This window comes from Berghia stephanieae, chromosome 3 (genome assembly GCF_034508935.2).
Source record: "Berghia stephanieae isolate SIO BIC M18660-M18661 chromosome 3, UCSD_Bste_1.3, whole genome shotgun sequence".
Taxonomy (NCBI): domain Eukaryota; kingdom Metazoa; phylum Mollusca; class Gastropoda; order Nudibranchia; family Aeolidiidae; genus Berghia; species Berghia stephanieae.
Genome location: NC_088362.1, coordinates 14,651,222 through 14,679,212, shown reverse-complemented (window position 1 = coordinate 14,679,212; position 27,991 = coordinate 14,651,222). Strand labels below are relative to the sequence as shown.

Sequence of the window (27,991 nt, the reverse complement as noted above, 5' to 3'; positions counted from 1 at the left end):
TTACGACGAACACGACATCCATAAGCGAACGAACACGACTCACTTCACTTTTCGCCATGAAATGGTTGCTCATTATTTGCGAATTTGAAAATGAATAATATGTACACGTTGATTTTATGAGCATTCTTTATTTAAAAGTTTCTAAATGCTTTTTTTTCTGACTATTGATATGACAGCAGGATAAAAAAAATTTATTCGAGATCAAAAAGAAGGTTAGCTTTATATGGTAGTTATAAATGGCTGACTCAAATTTAGCAACGAAAAGCGTCGTGTCATTTTATTTTTATCATCGGTCAACTTGACACACCTTTTTTTTTGACTTGTACATGTAAATCATGTTGTTATTGATAATATTTGATCCAACAAGACTATAATAATATATGATGTCTAAAACCCAACGCAGAGGCATCAGTTCAGAAGAACTAAGTCAGCTTTCAGTTGGAAAACTCAAGAGTGTATTGACAAGCCTTGGACTGAAAACGAGAGGCAAAAAGGCTGTTTTGGTAAGTTAGTGAGTTGATGCACAGGCACAGTTTAGAGTGTGCATCTTCATCTAAATTTAAGTAACTATTGAAAATGCTGGGCAAATCATTGCTGTATAAGCTTAGTTTCATAACACTTTTTTTTTTAGGCACCGCACTTTTTATTCTTCGTACTCAACTCACTCATTCTCTCTCAACTTCAACTCTCTCTCTCTCTCTTTCTCTCTCTCTCTCTCTCTCTCTATCTATCTCTCTCTCTCTCTCTCTCTCTTTCCCTGTGATGCTCTCTCTTTTTCTCACCACTCATGGACACATAATAATAATAAGCAACTGCTTTGTAAATTGTAATTGTGCTATCTAGACGTCTATATTTATAATCCGAAAGCTCCCACTCCCAGACTCCAGTGCTAAGAAGGGAAACAACTCAAATATTCCCTCAACTAAGCCTTTGAATAAAGAAAACCTAGTACAAGTACCTTTAACTAACCCTAATAGGAAAAACAAACACCCTATCACCTTTACTAAGACTTATATGATAACTAGGCTAACTTTAATATCTAGAGAAAAAAAATCCTCCGACCTGGAGCCAACCCTAATACTAATAGAAAAAAAAACAACCTAGGACTGCTTTGCACTACCTTTCAAATACTTCACAAATCAAAGTGGTGGCCGAGAATCAATAAAACAAGGGTCAAATTAGGAAATTTTAAACTTTCACAAATCTATCAAGGTTTGTTCTAGTTCTAGAGTTTTTAAAAAAATGCTTCTTCTATATATTGAAATTGAAATTGACAAATTGAAATTAAACACATGACAAAAGATCCACGGTGAAAATACAAATTGAAAGAAATGCTAGCGTTAGCGGTTTTCGGGAGGTCTCCTGCTAATCGTCATCCAGGTGCTGCAGATGTTGAGAGATGGCCAGTGATTTATTCAATAAATTATTGTTTATTCGCGGGCTGTCGTTATTGATATTGACCATAGATATGAATGACTAGATGGCCAATGATTTTGATTAATATATTTTGCTCTGATAATTTGTTAGACCACCTTTCTTTTTGTTCCTTTTTGCTGCACTGGTTCAAATCCACTCCCTTGTTGTTTTTTTTGTTATTTTTTCTTCCCAAATGATGTTAATTGTTTTCCCTTTTGTTCTGTTTTTATACTAAGCAGGAGTTTTTAAATTATTTGAAATTTTTATTTCATCGATAATTGTTTAATTTTAATTCATGTATTTTGCTCTAATTATATTATTGTAATTATTATTATTATTGTAATTATTATTATTATTATTATTATTATTATTATTATTATTATTATTATTATTATTATGCATGTGACACAGTTTTGGCTTTAAAATACACATCATGATCACTCATCCTCTTATATTAATTTAGTGTGACCAGTCTAAAATTAACATGATGCCAAAATATTGAAGGCCCTTCATTGTTTTTGAAAAGAGTTCACCGTTTGGATTCAGTGGTCTGATGTCATGTCCGCCCAGCAATGAGCAGCTTGGTTCTAAACATAGAAAATTGGTACTTTTTATTCTTCATGCTGGCTAGAACTTTTTCACGTCATGTGATCAGAATGTATAAAAGTCAAAACATGATCACATTATAATGTTTTTCTCCTCTGGATACTAGTGCCGCGCTGAAGACCGGTCTAGACCGCGGTCCGACGGTCTTTTAGCTGTGAACCGAAGACCGGTCCCATAGGGGAAGATCGGCGGCGGTCCTCACTTCTTATCACCTTTCAACTAGTGCGGGGCGGTCCTTGCAAGGACCACGGACCTACGGTCTCGCGCCATAGCCTACTACTTCCCCAGCGCAGGGTTGCCAGATTATTTTTCAACAAAATGCCAGGGGAAGACTCAAAAAATGCCAAAACACTCAAAAAGATGCCAAAGTCTGTTGACTCCCACCCCCACTAAGAAAACTACTCACTTTTGATAGACAATTTACTATCATATCCTGGTGGCTTGCGTGTTTTCTTTTCTTTTTCTTTTCTTTTTTTTTTTTTTTTGTTTTGTTTTTTTTTAAATTATACTAAATTTCATGTTGGGGTAATTATTTACCTACTGACTACTAAGTGGAGTGCTAAACCACTACACCACGGTTGGATTTTAAGAATGAAAAAGAAATGTGAAGATGTTTGTTTTTACGCGTTTAGAAATAATTAAGAAAAGGTGTCATTTGAAGTATAATATACAAGAAAAGAAAATGCCAAATGCCAAATGATTTTTCTAATGCCAAACGGTTTTCAAAAATGCCAGATTTTTGGAATCTGGCATTTAAAATGCCAAACTGGCAACCCTGCCCCAGCGATTCGTTGCTTCGGTTGCCTATCTTCCACCAATCACCACCCATCCCACTTAATTAATCGCACCCACCCCCCTTTGCCATACACTAAACGACACAGACGACCATACATGCAGACGACCACCAACCTCCACTCCGCAAACCGCCCTTTCGTGTGTGAGATGGGGGGAACAGGAGGCGCACGCCTTGGACGATTCCATTATACGGGGTAAATTTCAAAATTTACTACACCATAATGATCGCAATGACAATGATCTATGGTGAAGGCATGACCCCTCTTCTCTAATGGGTTATTGTTTGAAATGTATGTGACTACTAAAGATGTGTGTGTTTGTGTGTGTGTGTGTGTGTGTGTGTCGAACCTAGCAAGTAGCAAATCCGATTTTTTGTTTTCTTTTGTCCATCTCTTGTCACCACTCCTTTCTATCGCAGTGTTGTCATTTAAAATAATACAATAATATTAAAATTTCGTTGGTGTTTTTACTAATCAAATAATATGAGTTTCATTAGTTTCTTCCTTCCAAAAAACCCAGTTATAACGTCTGAATTTTAAAAAAGTCCAATAGAATATTTGGGGACCCCGATAGCTCAGTTGATAGAGCACTCTCTTTATACGCAAAGGGCCAGAGATCGATCCCGGGTGCAGTCGATTTTTTTCTGAATCCCTGTCTACTCAGCAATGAATGGGTAGCTGAGTTTGTTAGATCTGGCGAAAAGTCACCATCGACCCCTCTTATTACCTCATCCACCCCCTCTTATTATAACTTCACGTCTCTCTCTTACTCTTCAATGCTCGCTGCCCTCTAATGTGTGTGTGTGTGGGGGGGGGGGGGTAGGAGTTGCGTGTGTGTATCAACGCCATGAACAACTCGATCAACGCCTTGGGCGATGCCATTATCTCCGTTAATGGGGATAAATTTCAAATTTTATTAAATTATCGAAGTAACAATGAAGTACGGTGAGCAAATAAAGAAGGCATCACCCCTCTTCTCTAATTAGGTTACAATTTGAAATGAGTGTGACTACTCCGTGTGTTTTACTCCTGTAGACCACGGTTTTCATCGTGTAGCGGTCTTTAACGGTTCAAGAATGAACGATCCCATGGTCTCAAAGGTCAAACCGGTTCGAATTTCCAACAGTCTCTCAGGAATGTTCAATGTCGAAAAGGACCGGTCCTAGGACCGGTCCTTGCGGTCTTCATTTCCCAAGGACCGTAGGACCGTGGTCCTTAAGCTTGCCAAGGACCGCCCCGCACTACTGGATACCCTTTTATGCTCGTCGGAGAAGTATTAAATAAGGGCATCCACCATTTTTCTGATGGTTTAGAACCAGTTACTAAGTTACTATGCGTCATTACGAGGGAAGTGACGTCACGACTGTTGAAGCCTTCTATTAGAATAACAGAAATATGGTTTGTAAAGAGATTTTGGTTGGGATCAAAATGTTAATTTACTTTTTAAAAGGCAACTTTTATCTCATAATGCTATGAATTTAATTAAAAATAAATTTTTCTCAAAAGAAAATAAAAAAATAAATAAAGGTTCAGAAGATAAGTAGATTGCCAACTTAATTCATTATAGTTTAAGTATCCACTCTCAGAAATGTCACACCTCTGATAAACACGTCTTGCCGCCACCACATCTACACATGCATGTCAGTGAATACCAATAAGAAGGGGTATAAAATGATAATGTAACATTGGTAATATAAAATGAAACATAACTTAGTACAAAGCATATTAGTTCATAATATTTCAAATATAACAGTGGTAATAGTAATACTACTAACGTAAAGGTGAAAATGGAAAGGCTTTGGATGGGACCTGTACTGTCCACGTCTGAAGCCTTTTCATTAGTATTCTCACGATCCCAGGCTTCAGGCAGCCCCCACTGCTCTCGACTTACTCTACAAAATATTTTTACTCTACATGTACAAAACATATGAGCTTTTCGTCTTGAGCATCATAACTCTCTCATTCCTGATTATTTCAATACTTCTTAGTTTCTGGTGATTTAAAGTTAAAGGATATATCTCGGATTAGGAACAGGATTGGTTTATGTTATTTTGACTTATATTCAACCTTTGAAAATTGACATATGATTTAGTTTGCCTGGCAATATTGCAAGCCTTGAAATGTTGTGCTACCATATTTGGGGCAAGTCTGACCCCCAAACGATCATCTCTTGTCCTTTGTATTATGAAGACAGTGATACAATGACCATCTGTGTTAGTGATTATCTTCAAGCCTGTAAATCTTCCGTCTATTATCGGATTTCCGACAGTACGATTTTGCTCTATAAGTGCTAAAAAAAATATTAAAAAAAGATAATAGTAAAAATAAAATTCGTAACACCAAAGAACAGAACCAATGAAAAAGAAAATAAAAGACTTATTTCGTTCCTCGAAAAAAATAGATTTTATTCCGTTTCAAATGCCGACTTAAAAAAACAAAATAAAAAAACTTTTTATTTGTCGCATCAAAGACAAAACATGCCGTCTATCAGTTAGCTATAATATTATCATGCCACCTACACGCTCCGCTAGACGTTTATGTATTCAATGCTTGACTACTGTGCCACAGCCAGCGAGAGAGAGAGGTCGTGAAGTTCGCGCGAGTCGTCTTCACATACACACACACACACACCTAGTCAGTAAATAATGCACACACAGAAGTGTGTCGAACTGGACTGGAAGGTTTCTCTCTATTTTGCTACCGACTCACATGCATATCTCCGGTTCTTATTTCTCAGTCTCTATATTTCTTTGGTTCCGTCCCCATGTGAGACGGAAAAAAAATAGTGCGAAATAATTATTTTTCTTCGAAAGCTCTCACACCACCGCACCACCTCCTCTTCTTCTTCTTCTTCTTCTTCTTCTTCTTCTTCTTCTTCTTCTTCTTCTTCTTCTTCTTCTTCTTCTTCTTCTTCTTCTTCTTCTTCTTCTTCTTCTTCTTCTTCCTCTTCTTCTTCTTCTTCTTCTTCTTCTATAAGAATTAATCCAAATAAACGAAAGAATCAGCGTAAACATTTAGCACAAACAGGAGCGAAGATACGCAGCTTCCCGTGTCGAGCACTAGACGTCTAGATACACATCCTTCAAAAGGGTAGGAATTGTTCTCTTCCTTTCATTTTACAACTAACTCAGACCTGGGACCTCAAATAATTGGGATTTTTTTTTTTTGATACCATAAAATAAGGACCTCGTTATAAATAAGTAGGGGAAAGTGACATGATTTGACTAGTCAATTGACATGTCATATCTGTGTTGTGTCCATATTTTTGTCCTGTTGTGTCTATTTTCGCGTGTTCAAAAAGTTCCGACAATTTTTTCATCAACCATTTACAGGTCTTATCTTTAGTCGTTTTTTCACTTTTTTACACTACTCTAGCCCTTGAACTGGTTCTCTTTCTATTTTATTTTTAAATAAAAATAAATCAATCCAATGTGATAAGGTGTCATTTTCTGCCTTGTTAAAAACCTTCAGCCGGCCTGTGGTTTAAAAGAAAAATAATAATATAAATTGAGCTTTTATAGGACGTAACATCCACTAAACGTGATCAAAACGCTTTACAAAGGGTCTCTAGCCAACAGCAATACTTAACATGATGGATGAGACATGACGCCTGTTAGTAGGCATATTACAATGTTTCAGATAGAGACAAAACTGTTAACAAATCGGGTACTCATTTTATACCTGAATATAGCCGCACTAAACAAGAGAGTGATATGGGACTTAGTGGATGTTGATCATGGGTTGCCTGAAATTTTTGAAGTCTTTATGGGTAAGTTTACTAATAAAATGATATTTCATCAACTTGAGAGGTTCAATTTTATTCTAACCTGACATCAGAGCTTCCTGTTTTCACCAAGAGAGCAGTATACAGCAATGCTACTTGTGTCTTCATACAGCCTAAGTTGCATTCAACGGTGCTTCTCTTGTAGCCTTAAGTAAAAGTACGAGAAAGTTATATGATATATGATTTGAAAGAAATTTAGTCCCATAGGGCTTAATATTCATATGAACTTCCAGGCTTTCAATTTTGTATTTCTATATTTTTTAAATATTTTTTCACTTTCACTTTTCAGTTCATTTGATTGAAGTTTGTTCTGAGTGGAAACCTTTATCATTCATTCAATATCTGGTTCTACTTAGATGCATTTTCAAGACTGTTCTTTTGGTTGGTATTCGATTTATTTTCATCTGCTTTATAATTTTAATAATATTAAGACAGTTCCATACTTTGATTCAATATATTGCATCACCAATTCAAATCAGTATTGTGGAATTGATTCCTCACAAGTTAAAGAATTTAAAAGCCGTATTTAATTATTTACTTTTATTTTTTTTCATGTGAATTTTATTTTCCTTCATTTTCTCTTCTCTCTCAAATATTATATGAAAAGTTGTTTTATTTGTGCAGGTAGATTTGATACTATTTGTTATTCATTACATAAATCTAATCTTATTTTGGCATTTAACTCTACCAGCTTCACAAGCACACAACGTCACATCCAACAATATACTGCAGTGAAAAAATGTCTTTGTGACCTGCTATAAATTTGACCCAAAAAAAAGGATAAAAAGAAATTGATTATAGCTGGTTTCAGTGAGCAATGCCCAAATAGTATTCATATTAAATTTTTTTTAAAAGAATATAAATAAGACTATGCTCACTTTTTGATGATATTTACAAAAACAAATCTAACGTTATGCTTAATATTTTACTTTATATTGTCTTATTTTTCTATTTTGTGATCATAATTTGAACATTAAATTTGATTTCAGATCAAGCGAATTCAGAATTACGGACAAGAACAGAAAGTATTATTTCATATACAGAGAATCGTTTCTATAACAATGGGAAAAAACAAAAATTCTAAGAGTTCGGCCGGTACATCACCAAGACAACGTAACAAAGGCTCAAACGGAATGCATACATCACCATCCGAAGCAAATTTTCATAAGATGGCAGATACTATTGCTGCTGAACGCAGTGATAGGGAGAAAATTGTTTTGTGGCGAAGCCCTCTCCTGACATTTAAATATTTCATTCAGGAAAGTTATGTGCTTCTAACATCTTTAATTAATAGGTAAGCAGGAAATATTTTTAAATAAAAAGCTCTATCCTATGTCACTAATTTTGTGTCAATATTAAAATTAAAACTACTAATTTTGTGACAATATTAAAATTAAAACTCTCATCCTTTGTAGTGATTGATTTTCAAATTCACCATCATCATCATTTATCATTACCACCATCATCATTTTGATTGAAAATCAAGTCATTGAATGAAAAAGAGTAAATAAGAGTTCTTTTTAAAGTTTTCGTCCGAGATAGTCTAGAAAATTTGTGAATGAAAGCAAACAATTTTTGAATTTTTGTCACATTATCATCTTCATCATTACCAATGTTTTACTTTCACAGTTAAGTCTTGATTTTTTAGGCTTTCTCTTGAGAATAAGTTTCTCATTCTAACTTATTGACCTGAACACGATATGTGACCAATCGTCTCAAAGCAGAGCATGATATATTTAAAATTGTGTAATTTGAGTAGAAATAAATGAAGACATTGAGTGTTGAGGAGAGTAAATTTTGTTCCTCAACTTTAAAGCACTCTAATTTCCTAATTGTGAACATATTGACTCAGTTGTCTTCATGTAGTATATTTTGTCATAATACTGGACTGTTGCAATGAATCAGAATTGAAGTTTAAAGGCCTAGACTTTTTGAAGGGGAGTTGTGTCAAATCTACATTTTTGGGATATATATATATATATATATATATATATATATATATATATATATATATATATATATATATATATATATATATATAAACATTTGAAATATAATTAAGATAGTTTGACTTCTACAACGTTGTTATCGAGCGTTGCTCTCATCAGGTGATGAGAGCAACGCTCGATAACAACGTTGTAGAAGTCAAACTATCTTAATTATATTTCAAATGTTTATAAATAGCTCCTTTTATACTAAAGTTGAGCACTATTATTTCATGGTTTTTGTTTTATAATTTATATATATATATATATATGATGCGATATAGTGGATGGATTCTGGATTGTTGCAAATAATGACACTTTCACGTATCCCATGTTTCACTTTGGTAATTTTTTATCTTTATATATTGTTAGTAGTAATTTTTGCATTCTTCTGTATTTTTTTAAAAACCTTTTTATAACACTTGGTCTTTTTATTTTCCAGATTATATCAGAGAAAGCGGACTGTCATTTTAACCCTCATTGTGATTTCTTTGGCCTATATAATATACCATATGGATGGACCTCATCAACAGGTAATAAATGGAAAGGGAGGAAAGGAAGACTGCAATGGCACAGAATTACACTGATCAGGAAGTGCTAATTTTCCTGGGCAAAGTTTTCTGGTTTCCTTTGTTTTTCAGGGTACAGGTCCTCCTGAAGTGTTATAATTTTTAAGCAGGTTTTGTCATTCTTAAAAATCCTCAATAAAGGATAGTTATGATATGATTCAGCCTTAAAGTTGATCTCAGTTAAATTAGCAAGAATTGATTTTAAATATCACATCTACCCTACATATGTTTTTAAAAATTCAGGATAAAAATCTCATGTTTTCACCTTTACACTATTCGCACATTGTTGTATGCATGTCAAACACAATGTGCAAGGCCATCAACTCCTGTTTTGTTTTGTTTTTTCTGGGATTATCCCAGGAGATTCTTTCTTTTTTTTTATCTTTGTTTTTAGGCTCTTAAATTAGATACATTCTTACACGATTTTGAAATGCACATTTTTTTTTCCTTCTTTTTTTTTTTAGATGGTTTAATGTTGTTTACACATGTAATTTGACTAATTGATGATCTTTAAGATTTCAGTATAAAGACTTGAAGTTATTAATATCTTATTCTTTTATTGAACCAGAAGAGAACGATAAGTTTTATGCTTTTAGGTTAGGGGAAAATCCTGTTTTATTGGCAGTGTTGGTTGGCAGCTCTAACAATGTATCACTATTCACACAATATCTTATCTTTAAAAATTTGTTCAAAATTATGATATCTATTTTGTGTTGTAATGGATAGCTCAATCTTTTTTTTTTTTTTTAATGAAGAAGACATGTTTAGAATGTTTGAATTATTAAAAAATTTTCTGATTTGCTAGAGACCCAGCTTATACTCGGACATGAAAAAGAAATGAAATTCTGCTCCCTGCTTTTTTTTTAATCCTATTTTGCTATTTTCCCCAATAAACCACAGTGATAATTTTTGAAACTCTGTCGGACTTTTATAGTATGGTTGTCATATATTTCTTTTCTTTTTAGTTTATCTTTATTCAAATGATTTTATATTTAAAGATAATATCATCTTGAATACTTTCATATATTTGTATCCCCAGTATGTTGACACAATGCAAAAGAAATTATTATGGTGTGGCTACTGGGTGGGACTAGGGATTCTTTCGTCAGTTGGTTTAGGAACTGGTCTACACACATTTTTATTATATTTGGTAAGTTGAATGTTTGAAAAATATTAAGTACCGCTGTCAGATTCAGGCCTTAAAATACATTTATACATCGCTTACTGTTGTGCATCATCACTTTCTTTATTATTTGATGGTTGCAATTCAATGTTATTCCCATTAAATCCATTCAATGGTTGCTTTGCATTATTCAATTTCGTACCACAGCTCAGTACAGCATTGAGTACATTTCTTCCATATCAATCCACCTTTCCCTCATGGACTTTTTGAAGATGTCAATATAAATACTAAAGAATGGTTTGTGTTTCATTTCTATTTTCAGGGACCCCATATCGCGGCTGTGACTCTGGCAGCTTTTGAGTGCAAGTCGATCAACTTTCCAGAGCCACCCTATCCAAATGAGTAAGGAAAATTGTGACTGACTGTCTTGAAACAGTGTTTTGTCCGGGTGATTTAGATGCTTATAATTGAATTCATAGTAAATAAAGAAGACTTGGGTTAAGTTTTGGTGCTTTGTTGGGGAGAATTAAAATTGTTTCTTTTAGTGACAAAAACTGAAATTACACTTTTTTTGGTCATTTTAACTTCCAACCCCACCCCTTTTTTTAACAGTTGCATCATTCCGGCATATTACAGTTTTAGGCTGTTGGGTTACTGCTGAGTTTTAATGATTATCTGTTGGATAAAATTGTCAGTACAGTGATCACGCCCAATGACCCAATGAGTAATAACTTTGATTGCTTTTTAAAATGCTATTCTCATGGAACAGAATTTACTTTTTGATTTAAACCACCTCTCTAATATTCTGCTTCTTCGGCCAATTGCCAGCTATCTTTTTTACAGGGCATGAAATAGGGAAACATAATTTAAATCAGTTTCTCATACACTGAAGGCCATCATAGCCATCAAATTCAAAACTTGGTTTATAGGCATCCATCACAGTGTTGAAAATTAAACCAAGCATCAGGAAAATGTAATTAATATATAATTACTGTTAGTGTCAATTCTTTTACAGTTCACTTTGACAAAGTGCATCGTATCCAACAGATAAATTGCCTTTGAATGATGCAACTAGTGTGCACTGTGCAACTAACACAGGATATGTTACACGAGATGATAGTCATAGACAACCCCAGAAGAGAAGAAACTTCATTATTGCTAGCATATGTTAAGCTATCACAGACTGCCAGTTGATTGGGTTTTGGATTTGTTATAAACTATTTGACACTGGATTGTCACTGATTTTAATCTCATTTAACCTACAATACAGCTACGTTTGATTGCACTCGTCAAGGCAGAATTTTTAAAAACAAGATATTTGTTTTCTATTGAGTAAAATACATGGAAAACAAAAAGAGGAGATGAGATTTATATCAGGAAATATATGAAAAAGTGAACTATTCTGTAATTGAAATAAAACATATTGACATTGACAAGACAACATAAATCCCCAACCACCCACTTCATCCCTATGCTAATTTCCCACCAATAACCTAGAAAAGTTGTCATACTAGAAGCAGTTACTAGGCGATGATCACTGTACCAGAATGATACTTTTTAATACCTTTCAATGGGATGTTATATGTTAAGTGGAAATAACTAATCAATGATTTAATTTAATATAATTAACACCTCCATGGCATACCTGCTGAATCTTACGAATTTTTCGAAATGTTACCAATTTTAGACAAATTTTATGGCCAATTACAAAAATACGAAATTGTATGGAAAATTACGAATTTTATAATAATGATGATGATTATAATAATAACAATAATAAAGCATATCTACAGCACATAAGCATGATGATGATATGTTGAAGTGATCATCAATGTCAAATCGTGGTTGTTCTCTTGTGATTTCAGAAATTGATAATTTCCTTGTCAAATTACTAAAAATTGACATAGAAATTACTAAATACTAAGTTTTCAATTTGGCAGGTCTGCCATAGTTTATGGTCCTGGCTCTATGTTTAACCCAAAAGTAATCATTTTTTCATTACTTGTCAATTTTGTTTTCCTGTGATCTTTGTATTTAATAATGAATATCCTCATCTAATAGTTTTCTTTCAGTTATTTTCATGTAATAATTAAATTCTCATCATACAGGATATTGTGTCCTAAAGATCAAGAGGAGAGTATGTCCCTTTGGACCATCATGAGCAAAGTTAGACTTGAGGCTGTTATGTGGGTGAGTCAGCCGTGTTAAATGAGTTGAAATAGTCCCAATTCTTCTGGGTTTATTCCTTTCTTTATTCATTTAATAGATTGATGCTCTGTGAGAGCTCCTAACTCTTTAGACTTTTACAGCTTTTAGAGACAATTGAAAGAAATATTGTAATAACTATAATTGAAAATGAAGCCCTACTTATTGAACTTAGGTTGGCAATAATTCCTGACAAACTTTTCAGACTGAACCTTTATTTTCTCCTTGATGGGTAGAATTTCCATTATGTGTGTGTGGTTTGTTTGTTTTTTTTTTTGGGGGGGGGGGGGGGGGGGGGGGATGGATTGCTTGTTTCCCCATAGCTGATGGGTTATACATCATCATCACTTTCCTGTTGATGTGGTTTTGTGTCCTTGTTCAAGAGCTATAACATTTTTTAATCTGGCTGTGTCTCGCATCTTATATTTGGAAGGAAACAAGTGGATTTGTCATTTTCTGAGAGATAATTTGTGTCAGTGCATGACATAATCAGTCGGAAGGTGAAAATTTTAGAATTGCATTAAAAAAAATTTCTTTTTGCATTTTCTGGAAGAATGTGCTCCTCAGAGCATTTTAATCTTTATTTGAAGTAAATTGGGTGATTTTTCATGAGGTTATGGTCAGATGTATAGGAAAGGTATCCAACAACTTTTCTCAAATTTCATACTTTTTCAACTTGACTAGCTGTAAAAAATATTAAGAAGTGAAATTAAGCTTTGATATTTCCCGAAGATGTACAAAAAGGGTTGATTTAATCATTTATGACAAGAACTCATTTTTGACAAAAATTGACCTAACTAAACTCGGCAATATCTCAGTTCAAACCTTTTCACCATCCGACTTATTATGTCATTCACTGTAACATTTTTTTCCCCTCGTAAATCCTCCCTCTATAGTTAATTGTTATTTAATTGTTGATCATTGATATCCATTTAAAGTATCCCCCTGTGTTAAGGTCTGACTGGGCTTCTTGAGTGGTCTTTAAAAAAAATAAGTTGCTTTTTGAACTTACTTCTACTTCTTTTCCCCTGTTTAATACAGTCCCCTTGTTCTTCTTTTCTGGGGGTTTGTAAAAGCAACTTTAACTCTTAGTTCCCTCTTCTTTCGCAAAGTGGCCAACTGTCCCGATGAAATCAGGACTATCCCGATTTGGCAATCTGAAGAAAAAAAATTGTGTATGGAAATGACCCTTGTATGTCCCAGGATTGTTCTTTTTTTGACTAACAAAATAAAACATGGAAAAGAAAAAGCTCTAGCTCTAGATTATATCTATCATATAATAGTCAAGCATACTGCTGTATTGAGTCATGACAGTATTATGTGATATGGTATCCCGTTTTAGTTCTTAGAAAATTTGGTCGGTATTCTTTTGGTTATTCCATTATTGTCCTTTTTTGCTAGAACTGAAATGATAAAGTGTTGCAAACTCTGAAAGAACCCTAAAAACAAACATATCATCTTAAGTATTACGAGTAATTGTTATCTTGTTTTTTAAAAATCTGTTTAAATTGAATCTGTCTTCAAAATAATGTTCTATACAGACAAACCAAAAATAATGTAAACTAGAACCGCTTTTGTAATTTAGTACATGTTATGTAATCATCCCACTAAATGTGAGTTTAATTGATTATGGAATTCAAAAGAAAATTTTAAAATATCTGAAAAAGGTCAAACTTAAATAATTTTGTTTTGGTTTTTTTCATTCTTTTTTATGTATTTTTTTTTCTTTCTATAATTAAACTGTTTCACTTTATTGACAGGGTGCTGGGACAGCTATTGGTGAATTGCCTCCATATTTCATGGCTCGAGCTGCTCGCTTATCTGGAGTTGATATGGAGGATGATGAGTTTGAGGAGATTGAAGAACTTATCCATGACAAAAATAGACATCCAGATGAAATGGTTAGCACAGAAATTATTTTGTTGATGTAACTCTAATGAGCTAATATTATTTACCACTAGTTTTGTTTTCTCTCTCTCTCTCTCTCTCTCTCTCTCGTGTTCGTGGATGGATTCTGAACAATCTTTGGGTGGGTCTAATTACACCAAAGGGAAAGTGCTGCAGATCAGTGTTCTGAATCTGAATGTTACTCAAAGTCGATTCTGAGTATATGTATTTGAAGGCGGAGAGAGTTGTTGAATGTGACAGCCGTTGTCGGTGTTTCTGAAGAATTTTGATAATCTTCGCTTGAAGGTTTCTAAATCTGTTGAGTTCACACATGATTCGGGAAGAGCATTCCAGCATTCCTTGATAGGTGGGGTGCAAATGAATATTTGAAGATATTTGAGTTTGCAGATTGGTTTTTTAGTGCTTTTGAGTGGGTTTTTCTTTGAATGCATGTATGTCTAGTTGTTCTGGTGAGATGGCCGTCATTTTGTTTGCAATTTTGAACATAAGAGTTAGTCGTTGTTCTTTCCATCTATCTGTCTTGTAAGGGAGTCCATCCAAGCTGTGTGATCATGTCTGTTACACTGCTATGGGGACTGTAATCATGGAAGACAAATCTTGCAGCGTGGCACTGGACAGCTTCCATTGCTTCTGATTGTAGATGTGGGTCCCAAACTGTTGTGGCAGGCAATTATCCCCATCCACTTCAAAAATGCATTTGACTCTGTGATCTAGTTACTTGACTGACAGTGCCCCTTGCTAGGATTATACAATTTTTTTCCCTGTCCTAGGTTTTCCGTAGTTTGTATTACTATTAGTATTATTATTATTATTATTCCATTCATGCTTTATTTATTATAATTTTTTACTATTTTCGGAACGAAAGCAAAGGATAAATAGCAATCAGGTCAGTTTTGATCAAAACCTATAAATTAATAATTCCAGACAAATGTAAAAGGCATATATAACAGGAAAACACTTTTAATACAATTAGATACATGTGGTTATTTTATCTGCAATTTCTACAAACAATTTAGTGTATTTGATCAGTGTAGAGGGGGTCTATTTCCTTTTTTTAAAGCCTTGATTTGATCAATCCATATTATTTCATTTTAATAATATTCAATTTTAAGGTAATTTGAGGTTTCAGTTTTTAAAAACATGCTATTCATTTTTTTCTCTCTAACAATTCTTTGATGATTGTGTATAGTCTCTTTTTCGTCCTATTATTTTTTGACTCACTGACAAACAATTTTTTGTTGTTGTTCTATTCACCTTTCCCTCTGATAAATGATGAATTTGAATAAATTTTTTTTCACCTCCCCAGAGCTTCATGGAAAAAGCGAAACTATCAGTACATACTTTAGTGCAAAAAGTTGGATTTTTTGGAATTTTAGCTTGTGCATCAGTAAGTTATTTCCATTTCCGATGGTTAACAATGTATTTATACAACTGTACTTACACAAATTGAGCAACTTTCATGGTTATAATTGTTTTATTTACTCCAAATTCATAAAATTTTAATATAAATGCTGAAGATTTTTAATTTTTTATTTTTTTTTAAATTCTGGATTAATACCAACTTGTATATTCATGGGACAGGGTGGCTCAATGGTACGATCTTTGCTTTGAATCCAAAGTACTGAGTTCGAACATGCGCGGTACTGTGTGGCCTTGAGCAAGTCACCCCGCCCTCGTTCTCTTTGCAGCACTACACTGCGGCTGACACCTGGGTTATTCCAGTCTTCCCTTGGATTAGACAAAGACAAATTTCCCCATGGGGATGAATAAAGGGAATTTTATTTATTTATTTATTGTACGGTACCAATAAAGTCTATCGCGAAATAAACAGTACTTTATATTTAATCATTTCTTTTGGGTTCTATATTCTTTAATTATCATGGCCCTCATTAAGCTTATAATTTAGCAATTTATCACCACGTTTCAAAGCCATAAATTTCATGAATTCTGTATTTATCTTTTCAGATTCCCAATCCATTATTTGATTTGGCAGGTATCACCTGTGGTCATTTTCTCATTCCATTCTGGACATTTTTTGGCGCTACGCTCATTGGCAAAGCAATCATCAAAATGCATATACAGGTATTTTTATTGTTTTAACCTGCATTTAGTTGTGTATAGTTTGTAGTTTAGACAGGCATATTATATTTGAAAATATCCAGAGATCAAGACCTAATTCAGATCAATAGCAGACAAGATAATTTCATCGTTGACTTTGGTTGTGCCAAGGGTTTGATAAAAATTTTTGTCAAATTAATTGTATTAATGTCACAGCCCAGCTAATGTTGTCTGTTTTATATATGAATCCACTGAAATAATATTTTTTTAAAGGAAGTTGTAGGATAAAATTAAATTCTGAAAATTGCATATAATTTCTCTTTTTCAAGAAACATCTATATTTCATATGTAGAACAAGCATATTTTCAAATTGTAATTAAATAATCCTCATTTTTTTGTAATCCTCAGAAATTATTTGTCATTTTTATGTTCAGTGCTCATCATGTACAAATGGTTATAGAATATATTGGGTGAGTTATTTCTACGTTCTCATTTAAAAATTGTTTTTCTCCTCCTCCTCCTCCTCCTCGTCCTCGTCCTCCTCCTCCTCTTCTTCTTCTTTCTTCTTTCTTCTTCTTCTTCTTCTTCTTCTTCTTCTTTCTTCTTCTTCTTCTTCTTCTTCTTCTTCTTCTTCTTCTTCTTCTTCTTCTTCTTCTTCTTCTTCTCTTCTTCTTCTCTTCTTCTTCTTCTTCTTCTTCTTCTTCTTCTTCTTCTTCTTCTTCTTCTTCTTCTTCTTCTTCCTCTTCTTCTTCTTCTTTTTACAATTATTATTATTATTATTATTATTATTATTATTATTATTATTATTATTATTATTATTATTATTATTATTATTATTTTCATCACAATTAGGGATGTGCTTTTTCTGTTTTGTTGTCATTGGATATATTATGTGATGTAAATGCAATGTCAATAGGTGCAAAATATGCAAATGCATAAATATATATTTAAAGTTTATGTAAATATTTCAATAATAAATATTTTTTCTTTTTCTTTTTTAAAGGTTTCAATCATTCATCATGTTTTTTCAAGTGATTGAAGTGTTTAAGGGATTAGTTTTTATGAAATATAGATTTCTTTAGAGTAAAGAAGCAAACTCTGTGATTGTAGTTTTTTTTTTTTGTTGGTTTTTTTTTATTGAGATAAAGACGATTCCTCTAAACAAGATGCTTTTGTATGCTCTTCTTTATTGTAGTTACATTCCACACTTTGGAGTACAGTTACAAAAACCATTCCAATCATATCTAGAACATCAGAAGACCAAACTACATCACAAACCTGGTGAAGGAGCTACAGGAAATGTAAGTGTATATATATATATATATATATATATATATATATATATATATATATATATATATATATATATATATATATATATATATATATATGAGCCAAGGTCAAAAGGTGCCAATTTTTTTTCTCAAAATAAAAGTGACATAATAGTCCATTCATGTTTCTATATGTGTAGCAAAAACCCTGTACTTCATGAATCAAAGGCCCTTTAGATAACTTTAAGGTCTAACGCAGCATAATATCGTCAACAATGCCTATAGGTTGCTGGTGTCACCTGTGACCGGTGACACCAAAATGAGACAAAAAACTCAATAACCAAATGATTTTTGTTGAGTATCAAACTTAGTAAGTTATAGACAAAAAGACACAATCAACAACAATCATAGTACAATAATAATACCAACTATTGGAGAAAATGTTGCTTTTTGGTTTCATCGGTCACAAGCAACATAGAATGCAAATATATTATTTCATAAAAATGTTTGTGCATTAACAACAACAGCAATATTGCATATGCTTATTACCAGCAATGTTCAGAAACTTTTGGAATAAAATGTTGGGAAATAATGTGACCAAAGCATATCTTATTTAGCGACATTGTGTCACTTGTGACATTAGACCGATGACACCATTACTTATGTCACAAGCAATACCAAATTTCAATTTCGACAATAAATCATTAATTTCAGTCAAACCAGTGTAATAACCACAGTTAAATATGGAATTTAATAATATTTCAGAAACCAAAGACTTCAAAAATAGAAATATACATGGAAATTAGAGCATCTGAATGTGACTTGTGACATAAGACCGGTGACACCATTACTTATGTCACAAGCAACACCAAATCACACTTTCGTCCATAATACATCATTATTTTCAGTCAAAAAAGCACAATAACCTACTCTAAAATGAAATTCGATAATATTTTAAGAGACTAAATACTTGCAAATTGGAAATATGCTTAGATATTAGTAATACCATTGTTGCTATTACTTTGGTCAAAATCGGCACTAGAACGCAATTTTGCTTCAATAAATCAAGAATAGCAACTGAACACATGTAATATACCTGTTAAAATGTAATTCAATGACATTTCAAGCTTTGAAGAACATGAAAACAGAAATACATTAGAAACTTCAAACTTAAGTGTCACCTGTGACATTTTAACCAATGACACCAATGGTCACAAAAAGTACCAGAAGTCAAACAAACACTAGATAAATATCAGCCATGGTAATGAATTCATGTAACCATACCGTAACATCCGCCCTACTGCTCAAATCTGCTAGTTTGTAGTAATTTAGTGTGTTAATAGTAAATCAAATCAAATTTCTTGACAACCCTTCTTTTATCTGGATTCGTCAAAAGCTTGAGTTTTGTCTTTTTCTTGATTGATACAACCCTGAAACATAAAAAAATTAGAATTACAAGGAAATAATTAATTGTGTCAAAATCAGTCATATGTGAGATGTCATAATATCATATTTGTAAATAGAATAACAGCTGAAAACATAATTTTTTGGTGGCACTTTGTAATATCCAATATCAAGTGTTGCTTGTGACAATGTAAAATAGCGATGACACCAAAGTTCAACTTACCTTTTCTGCCTGGAGCCACGCTGGAAAGGCAAATGAAAGTGCTGCACTTCAAAGACTGGTAAGAAGGGTGGATCAAAATTGCGAATCGCCATTTAACGAAAGAAACTTCCGCGTGTTCACGTATGCCGTGTTGCTTGTGACAAATGACACCAAAACCAATAAACCTCAATATCGGCAAAACAGTATACATTTACTCCAAGATTTGAATTCAGATAGTAAATCTATCCTTTTTTCTCATAATAAAAGATTTTATAAACATTAAAAATGAGCTTTAAAGTTTCGTGTCGAGTCTTAGTATTGTGCTGTGTTTGATGACACCAAAGGTCACAAGCAACACCAACTTTTTAAGAGCTCTATATGAAACTTAATCAGATATGTAATATACTGCAATTGCGTTTAAAAGTAAATTTAAATCACGTGAGCTAAAACATCACATTTAATTTCTACATGATTTCTAAAAAGTGATTCGTTGACCTCGTTTTAAGCACATGCCAAACAGCATTCAAATTTGACTTTCAAGTTGTTTATTTCATATTCTGTTGAACAGAGTATGTTGAGCTATCTAATTTTATCTCTTCTTCTTATTATCAATTGATTACAAGCATTAACCCAATGAAAACAGCCCATAATTAAGTAAAAATCAAATTTTCTTAACACTGGTATCAGGCGGGCACCTTTTGACCTTGGCTCATATATATATATATATATATATATATATATATATATATATATATATATATATATATATATATTCTCTTTCCTCTTTAATCACATTTCGGGTTTGATGGTTTTTGTTTGTTTTTTTTTGCCTTTTGTCTTGTTTTGTTTTTGTTTTTTTATTTGGGGGGGGGGGGGGGGGGGTTGTGCGTAATTATTATTTTTGTTGGTAGTCAACGTTTTGGACAAAAAATAATGACTCCACTTAAAATGTTTTAATTGTCTTTGATAATTTAGATTTTCAAGTGGTTGGTGGAATTACTCTTGAGATGGCGGAATGTAGGCCGTCCATGGGCCAGTGCATTCTTGGCCAGTCCCAAGCTGTGTTATGTCTTTTATCCCTCCATATATATATTTTTTTTTTTTCACAAGACTCTGGGTTTTTATTCTGGAATGGGACCATTTGGTTTTACCAATATTTTTCCAGAGTTTATTTTTGTTGAGATGGATATCTATTTTTGAGAGAGGATTTTTTCCCCCTGTAACTGATATATCGATTAGAGATTTTGTCATGATAAGATTCTTTGATTTGTTTTTTAAATTTCCTCAGTGTCGTTGTGGGACTTTTAGACAATTTCATTCTGGCTATAAAAATAGATCAATTTCTGATATATCTCTGTTGAATTGATTGTCTTATTTATTTTCATATTTGTCTGCTGACTCAACCCTAATCTTTATCACAATTTTATTATTTCCATTTTTTCCCAATGCTGAAATGATCTAAAGTGTCTCAAGCTCTGTAAAATATCCTAAAAGGAAAATAACATGAAATTTGTTAAATCTGTTGCATTTCAAATAAAGTGTCGTAATAATTATAAACAATGTAAATGCGTTAATGCTGGTAATGTAACATGACTTTTGTACTCTTTGTTTTACTCCACAGGATGAAGGCAATATGTTAGGTTGGCTGTTTGAAAAACTGGTACTAGTAATGGTCGTCTATTTCCTTCTGTCCATTTTTAATTCAATGGCCCAGAGCTATCACAAAAGGCTGTGCAAGGAAAAGAGAATAAAAAAGAATGAAAAGTAAGGAAGAGGAATCAATTCAAGGAGAGTGTGATGGATATGTATAAATATAAATACAATGCATTGATTTATATGACTGAAATATTAACACACTGTTGAGCAGATGCAGAGAACCTGTGAAAAATCATTGCTTATCGACACTAATCATTCAGATCAATATCTGATTGGATTAACCACATGCCTTTATTCTACCTCAAGATAGGCTGTGTGATTCTACAGCCTTAAATGTATGAAGGTATTTTTAAAATCTTTTATAGAATGGCTGAATTTATTTTTTAATAGGAAAGAAACAACTGAGAAAAATTTGAATGAATGGATTGCTTATGAATAAAGTATAATTGTTATAATGAATATTATTTATATACCGATGTTAATGATGATGGTAAGGAATACTATTATTGTCAAACAGTAGCACTACTATGTTTGCATTTAATCTTTGTATTAATGATGATAGGACAACCAGCTCATATTTGACAAAAATCTATGTAATTACAAATGGCAATATAACGTATTTCATGAATTAGAGAGAATCATTGAATAATGTTAATGTTAATTTTTCGATATTTTATCTTTGTGGAATTCAGGTTTCATTGCTTGGTTGCTCAGAACAAATATCATGTATTTAACACTTACTTTTTTATTTTATTTAATTTTTTTTTTTAGCTTCTTAAGTGAAGATACATTTAAGTGATTAGGCTATTTATTGATCAAGCTCACAATTTAGACAAACAACTACTGTATCATACAAAAAAGACGAGACATATTCCGCGATGATTGTTGTTGGGACATATTTTAGTTCCTGAATGAAAAGACAAATTCACATAATTATGCAGCTAGTTCTAATTAATAGTAATTTTCTTGAGTGGTATTATAATGTGTATCACAACCCAAACTGGAGCTCTTCTCAGTTATTTGAGATATAAGGGTATTTAACAACTCGGTGGAGTTGCGCCATATAATTGTCAATCAATGATGACATTTATTTATCATTATCATCGTCATTATTATTATTATTAATGTTATTATCATCATCATCATCATTATTGGGACTTCAATTTTGTTTTGTTGTTTTCATGTTTTTTATAATATGCCATAAATGATCCATTGCTTCAAAAGGGTAATATGTTAGGTGAAACAGATGCCAAAAAGTCAAATAATACTAAATTGTGCTTTATGCACTTATAACGCTATATTCTTTCACCTCAGTAAAGCATTACCTTATCTCAAATTTCTTATTTTTGAAATTAATTTTGAGTCAATGCATTTCCTTCTTGATTGAGTCATTTGATTCGTGACTCGTTACTTTTATAATATAATTCCAAGGGCCTACACATACTGGACTTGTATCCAGCATTGTCATATATTTTAACTTTTTTTTGTTGTGTTATTTCTTACCTAGAAATCATCAAAGCTCTTTGAAATGTTGTAATGCGAGTAGTTATTAGAGTGTTTATTGTGCTGGACACAACTAAGGGACAGAATCGATGACATACTTATAACTTTTATATATTGAATTTCCTGCATCTAAATCAAGGGACATAACACGGTTTTGAGGTAATGGGTCGCATTTAGTTAGAAGCTTTTATATTACAATTTGTAGTAGGAAGGATTTAGTCTTATACTCTTTCAAGTAGAGCTTTTGAAGAATTATACGGGGAAATTAAAAAATCGTGGACATCTCACTAGAACAACTTTTGAGCTAGGCTGTCTCAAGATCAATTTTACTGATTTAAGAATAAGAAGATTAATTATTTTATTTCAAGATTTAGCTTTGCTTTGACTTTAGATAAACTTGAAAATGAAATGCCAACTGCGAATTAGTCTATTTTACTTATATTCACCAGCCAACTGGTAGGTGAAGAGAAATTATGCTTTAAATCAGTTATTGTCGTGATATCTCAGAATTCAAATATGCTTGAAATTTCAAGTAAAAAGTAAAATTTGTAAGCTGGAAAAGTTGAATTATAATCCAATTATTAGTTTTCTGACATGTGGGCTCAGTTTACATAAAAAATTCATTAATAATAAGATGGACAAAAGCTCTCCTAAAAAAAGTTTTTCATGGTCTTTTTTTTTTTTTTTCTTGGTTGTGGAAATATTTATGACATTTTTATCTTGTACACAAGTCCATTTTCATAATTTATGCTTTCAACTATTTTTTTTGCTTTTTTATCCAGAGTATATTTTCAATAATTGTAAAACATTATTTGGGTTATGTTGAATCAAGGTCAGGTCTTTTTACATTAATGTTCCTTTATTTCATTTTTAAAAAAGGTATTAGGCATATTGTAATCAGACAATTTGTAATTAGAATACTCATATAAACAGAACAAGACATTTTTGATATTGATAATACATACTAAGCTTATCAACAGAAAATGTTCTTGTGTTGCAGATTACAAGCATTTATCAAGCAGGCATTAGTAAATTTTGTGTAATCAGGTTTAACTAACATGACTTGTGGTGATGAAATCGAGTATAAATTCTATATTTCTTTCTTTCTTTTTTTTTTTTTTTAGCCGTTTTTATATAAAAGCGATCTTTATATTATTGATAAATCAAGGTTCTGTTTTTATGTGCAATAGGGATGATTTGTTTAAGATTCCAGTGGTGTTCATTTCATTTGTAACTTACAACTATTACTATAAAATTATATTTCGTACAATTCTCTTGGGGAAAAAATGAGAAAAAATTGAAAGAAAATCAAACTTGGATTTAATAATAAGAATAGACTGAGCAATAGTGGCCTGAAAAGATAACAAGACTTACCTAAATGAAGCAAAAGAGAGTTTTTGAATATTTAATTTAAAAAAAGACCCAAAAAAAAGTGCTTTTTGAATCAAAGTGATGCATCATATTTAATATTGTAGTTGGATAAGTAAACAGTCTAAAAAACATGAGTGATTTTTTTTTTCTTTTCTTCTTATTTATCATTGATCTCAGAATGCTTACTACTTTGTAGACACAGTCATGTTTTATATTGTCATACATGTGAATTAAGTAAATTGTTCGCATTTGACCAATTTCTTTACGGGAACCAGAGGAGTTGCAAAACAAATCTTGGAACATAACATGAAAATAAAACAATTGATACAAAACTTGCAAGGACTCAATTTACCTTCACTGTAGTGTTAAGCCTTGTATGATAATGTATACGTGGCTTTACTCTTTTAAATGCATTAATGTTACAGGACAACTAGAATTTAACAATTTATCAGACATAAATTGAATAGCAATTATAATATTCATTTTCCTCTTTGTATCATTTTTTAATTAATTAATGATTTTCATATTATTGCTTGGAAAAGATTTTACTCCCTCTCGGTTTTTTATTTTTTTTAATCTGAAAGTTGTTTTAGTGATTAGTCTTGTGCACAAATTGAGGCCATTGAATGATCTGTTTTTATGTATCTGAGGTATCGTGGATTGCTTGATGTTTTATTTTAATCTTGTTGCAATTTTTTTTTCATGATCAAAAGTTACTGGACTCATTTTGCCATTATAAATAGATAAGATAGCTCAAGTGCCTGTTTTTGCATTGCAATGTGAAAATTTCTTTTGTCCGACCAAAGATGTTGGTAAATGCATAAAATGTTTTGGAGGGCAGATTATCATGAATTTCATGATTTACTTAAAGTGTTTTAAACCCAAATACAAATAACCACCCCCCCCCCCCCCCCCCCCCTCAACTCACATCCCTAGATGAGTGTCCTATATTTTGACATTTGTTTATTATTTATGACATATTTGTGAATGAGTTTGGTAGAGATCTGGTTGATGCTGGTATAGTATGTCTCAGACTCCCGTTCATAGCTAAGTTCTCTTCTGTCATATATTCCTGTTCACCCTTATATATAATTCTGTCTTTTTAGATTTTATTTTAAATATTTTTTTGGCTTGAATATCAACCCATTCATTCAAAATCAAAGGAGCAAAATATATATTATGATATTATCTTTCTTTCTTAATTAAATGAAGTCTTGGATGAGACTAGAACACTTGCGTTAAAAGATTAACTTCTGGAGTGCTTGAATATTTTATTGTATTCACATACTTTAAAGTGCAGCAATTTTAAACAGAGCAAATAAATAATATTATGCTTGTGTCTGAATGCATTTCTGAGGCATTCCGTGAAAGAATAATATGAATAATCTATCAAACGACTGGTGTCAATGAAATCACCCCTGTTGCGGAAGAAAGCAAATTGAAATTGACAACCTTGCCCAAGGGGGAAAAAAATGAAAGTGTCAGGGTTTAAGCTCGAACATTGAACCCTCAGATTACAGCGGCCTTAACCACTCAGCTACCCACGGGATCATTTTTTTTTAAAAATTCTATCAGTTAAATCATGTGTAATTTATGCAACATCAATAAAAGCTATGGAAAGTTCAATTTGGGTCTGGCTATGGGTATTTATTTACCTTTAAGGTGTGAGTGAAGATGTACAAATAAAGGTTGTGACTTATTCTCTCTACTCCATCAATGTTTCAATTTCGAAATTATAGAAAGTATTTTTGAACGTGATAAAGATTGCATTATTTGTGAGTAGAACAATAGTTTGATTAAATACGATTGACAAACTCCCATAGAGGGGAGGGAGGTACTTGCTGTGTCGTCTATCCCCCTGTATCTTTTTTGCCAATTGCTTTCTGTCTTTGTCTCGGAATGAGTTATTTAAGTTTTGTCCTGACCCTGGCCGGAGTCCTTGGCTGGGAGGGAAACAGTTGAATTTATAGTTATAGTTTTGGGAGATGATATTTTTTTCCTTGTAAATCATCTCTCTGTCATGTACTGTAATTTTTTTTATTTTTAACATATGATTTGTAAACATTTGACTTTATTCCTCTTGGTGGGTTCTGCTGGTGTCTGGGGGAAACATTTAGGTAATCTCAAACTAAGTACACTGATAGTGTGCTTTTTGGAATCGACATCTGTTCCTTATTTGTACCATTCCCCTTTGTCTTACTTTTTCCTCAAGTTCTTTTAATTGTACATCTGGATTATTTTTACTATCCAATTATCATCATTTTTACTGGCGCTGAAATGACCTAAATGTGTTTCAAGCGCCGTAAAACCCTTAAAAACAATAAAATCTAGACAACAATTGGCAATAAAAGTCTAGACATGAGGGAAAATAAGGAAGACAAACAATAGTTTTTAATCACAACATATTATTATAAATTAATTTTTAAAATGCTATGTGTAATTGTATGGTAAACTAGAGCCAAAAAGATATGATAATTGTTTATAATGCTTATCAGATAAAACATGAATAATAAGACAAAGGACAGGGAGGCTAAATGTGAAAGTGATATGAGTTTCCGAAAATGTTTGCCTGATTGAGACATACTTTGGCAATATCCATTTTTCAGTCTATTTTCCAAATTAGTCTCTCTATATTTACAAAATTTATGGATCATTCACCTTTGAATTCATCTGATCAGTTGAGATACCCATTTCATTTTTCTTTATAAATTTATCTTTTTTTGTTTTGTTTTTTGTTTTTGTTTGATTTAGTTTGAAGATTGTCTGTGATGTCATGTTACTATGCATTTCAGATTTGTAAGTAATGTTAATTAAATTAATTGAAACCATTCCCTATCCTTCAGACCTGCCACTTGGACAGATTTAATCGGTATATATGAACAAAAATGAATATAAATATATATTTCAAGATCTCATTTATTACTTGTGGACTAGACATGCCACATACAGGGTGTCCCAGAAGTCCGTAACCAAGAACAAATCGTATTTATTCTGAAAATAATGAAGATATCATTATGAAATTTGTTTCAGTTCATAAAGAAATCATTCAAGGTTTAATTGTTGCCACGTTTATTGATGGTAGTTCAATCAGTCAGCAAAGATATGCTCAAAAACACTTAAGCGACACATCAAAGTACCGATTACATAAAATGGTGGACACGTTGAAATCCATTAAAGGTGTATGTCTTTTTTAAAATCATTAAAAATCTGTTAAATCATTTTTCGAGTTCTGGTTTGCGTTAAATAAAACTTGAATTTTTTTTCTCTATTTATTTTCACTAACACATCCTGTGCTATCTGTTTCTCCGTAAACTATTTTCTTATTGGGTCCAAACTTCTGAGACAACCTGCATCAGTATTTCTCTGTTGTCTGTCTGGATATTAAGTGATATATTAATACTTTAATTTGTTTTGTTTTTTTTTTGTTATTAGCTGAAGAGGGATTTTGAGCCTGAAACTTTTCATGTTTGGTATTTTTGTTCTTTTTCGAAGCTGTTATATTCATTTTTGTTCAAGACTTTTGACAGTCACATCTAGAAACTTAGTTTCACTAATCGGAATACACACATTTTTGGGCACCAATATTTGGCCAATGATTTTTCAACCAAAATTTTAAAGAGGCAAAAAAATCTGTGAAAAAGTTTTGATTTTACTCAGAAACAGAGATCTTACCGAATTGAACCAAACCACAAGTATTCTAAAGCCTTTTAAAGTGAAAATGCGTGTAAGGCCCAAAAAACAGTTTAAAAAACAAAACAAAAAAAAAACAGGCATTTTGGGTTGATAATGATTTTTCTCTTGAAATTTTGATTTTTGGGGAGAAAATATGTACAGGTTTTTCTTTTGTTGTCTATGGCAGGTCTGGAACTTCTTACCAGCATTGTTTGTTTGAACTGTCCAATGTTGAATTTGTCCATAAGTTTTACCCATGATTCTTGCATTTTGTACAGGTGCTTATGATCTTATAATTTCCTGACTGTTTTGTACCGGACTCTTTTTCTTGATTCTGTTATTAAAGAACATTGCCTTCTTGCATGAATTCTTTTGTTATTTCATGAAAAGAAAAATATTGTTTTCTTAATAGTTATACCTGGGTGGGGTTCCTGACCTCCCATAGTGGGCAGGGGGGTACATAC

The 27,991-nt window shown here is 32.3% G+C and overlaps 1 protein-coding gene across 1 annotated transcript; it reads left to right on the top strand.

Annotated features, from left to right (window-relative positions):
- Window positions 1-215: 215 nt before the first annotated feature.
- Window positions 216-27,888, top strand: LOC144967185 (vacuole membrane protein 1-like). The gene is made up of 13 exons (XM_078904117.1): window positions 216-503; window positions 6,890-6,981; window positions 7,590-7,894; window positions 9,028-9,118; window positions 10,194-10,304; window positions 10,600-10,679; window positions 12,386-12,467; window positions 14,243-14,383; window positions 15,697-15,777; window positions 16,356-16,472; window positions 16,857-16,918; window positions 17,644-17,749; window positions 20,947-27,888. Exons 3-13 carry the CDS (start codon window positions 7,662-7,664, stop codon window positions 21,091-21,093), a joined length of 1,251 nt encoding a protein of 416 aa, XP_078760243.1. The 5' UTR covers window positions 216-503; window positions 6,890-6,981; window positions 7,590-7,661; the 3' UTR covers window positions 21,094-27,888.
- Window positions 27,889-27,991: the final 103 nt, after the last annotated feature.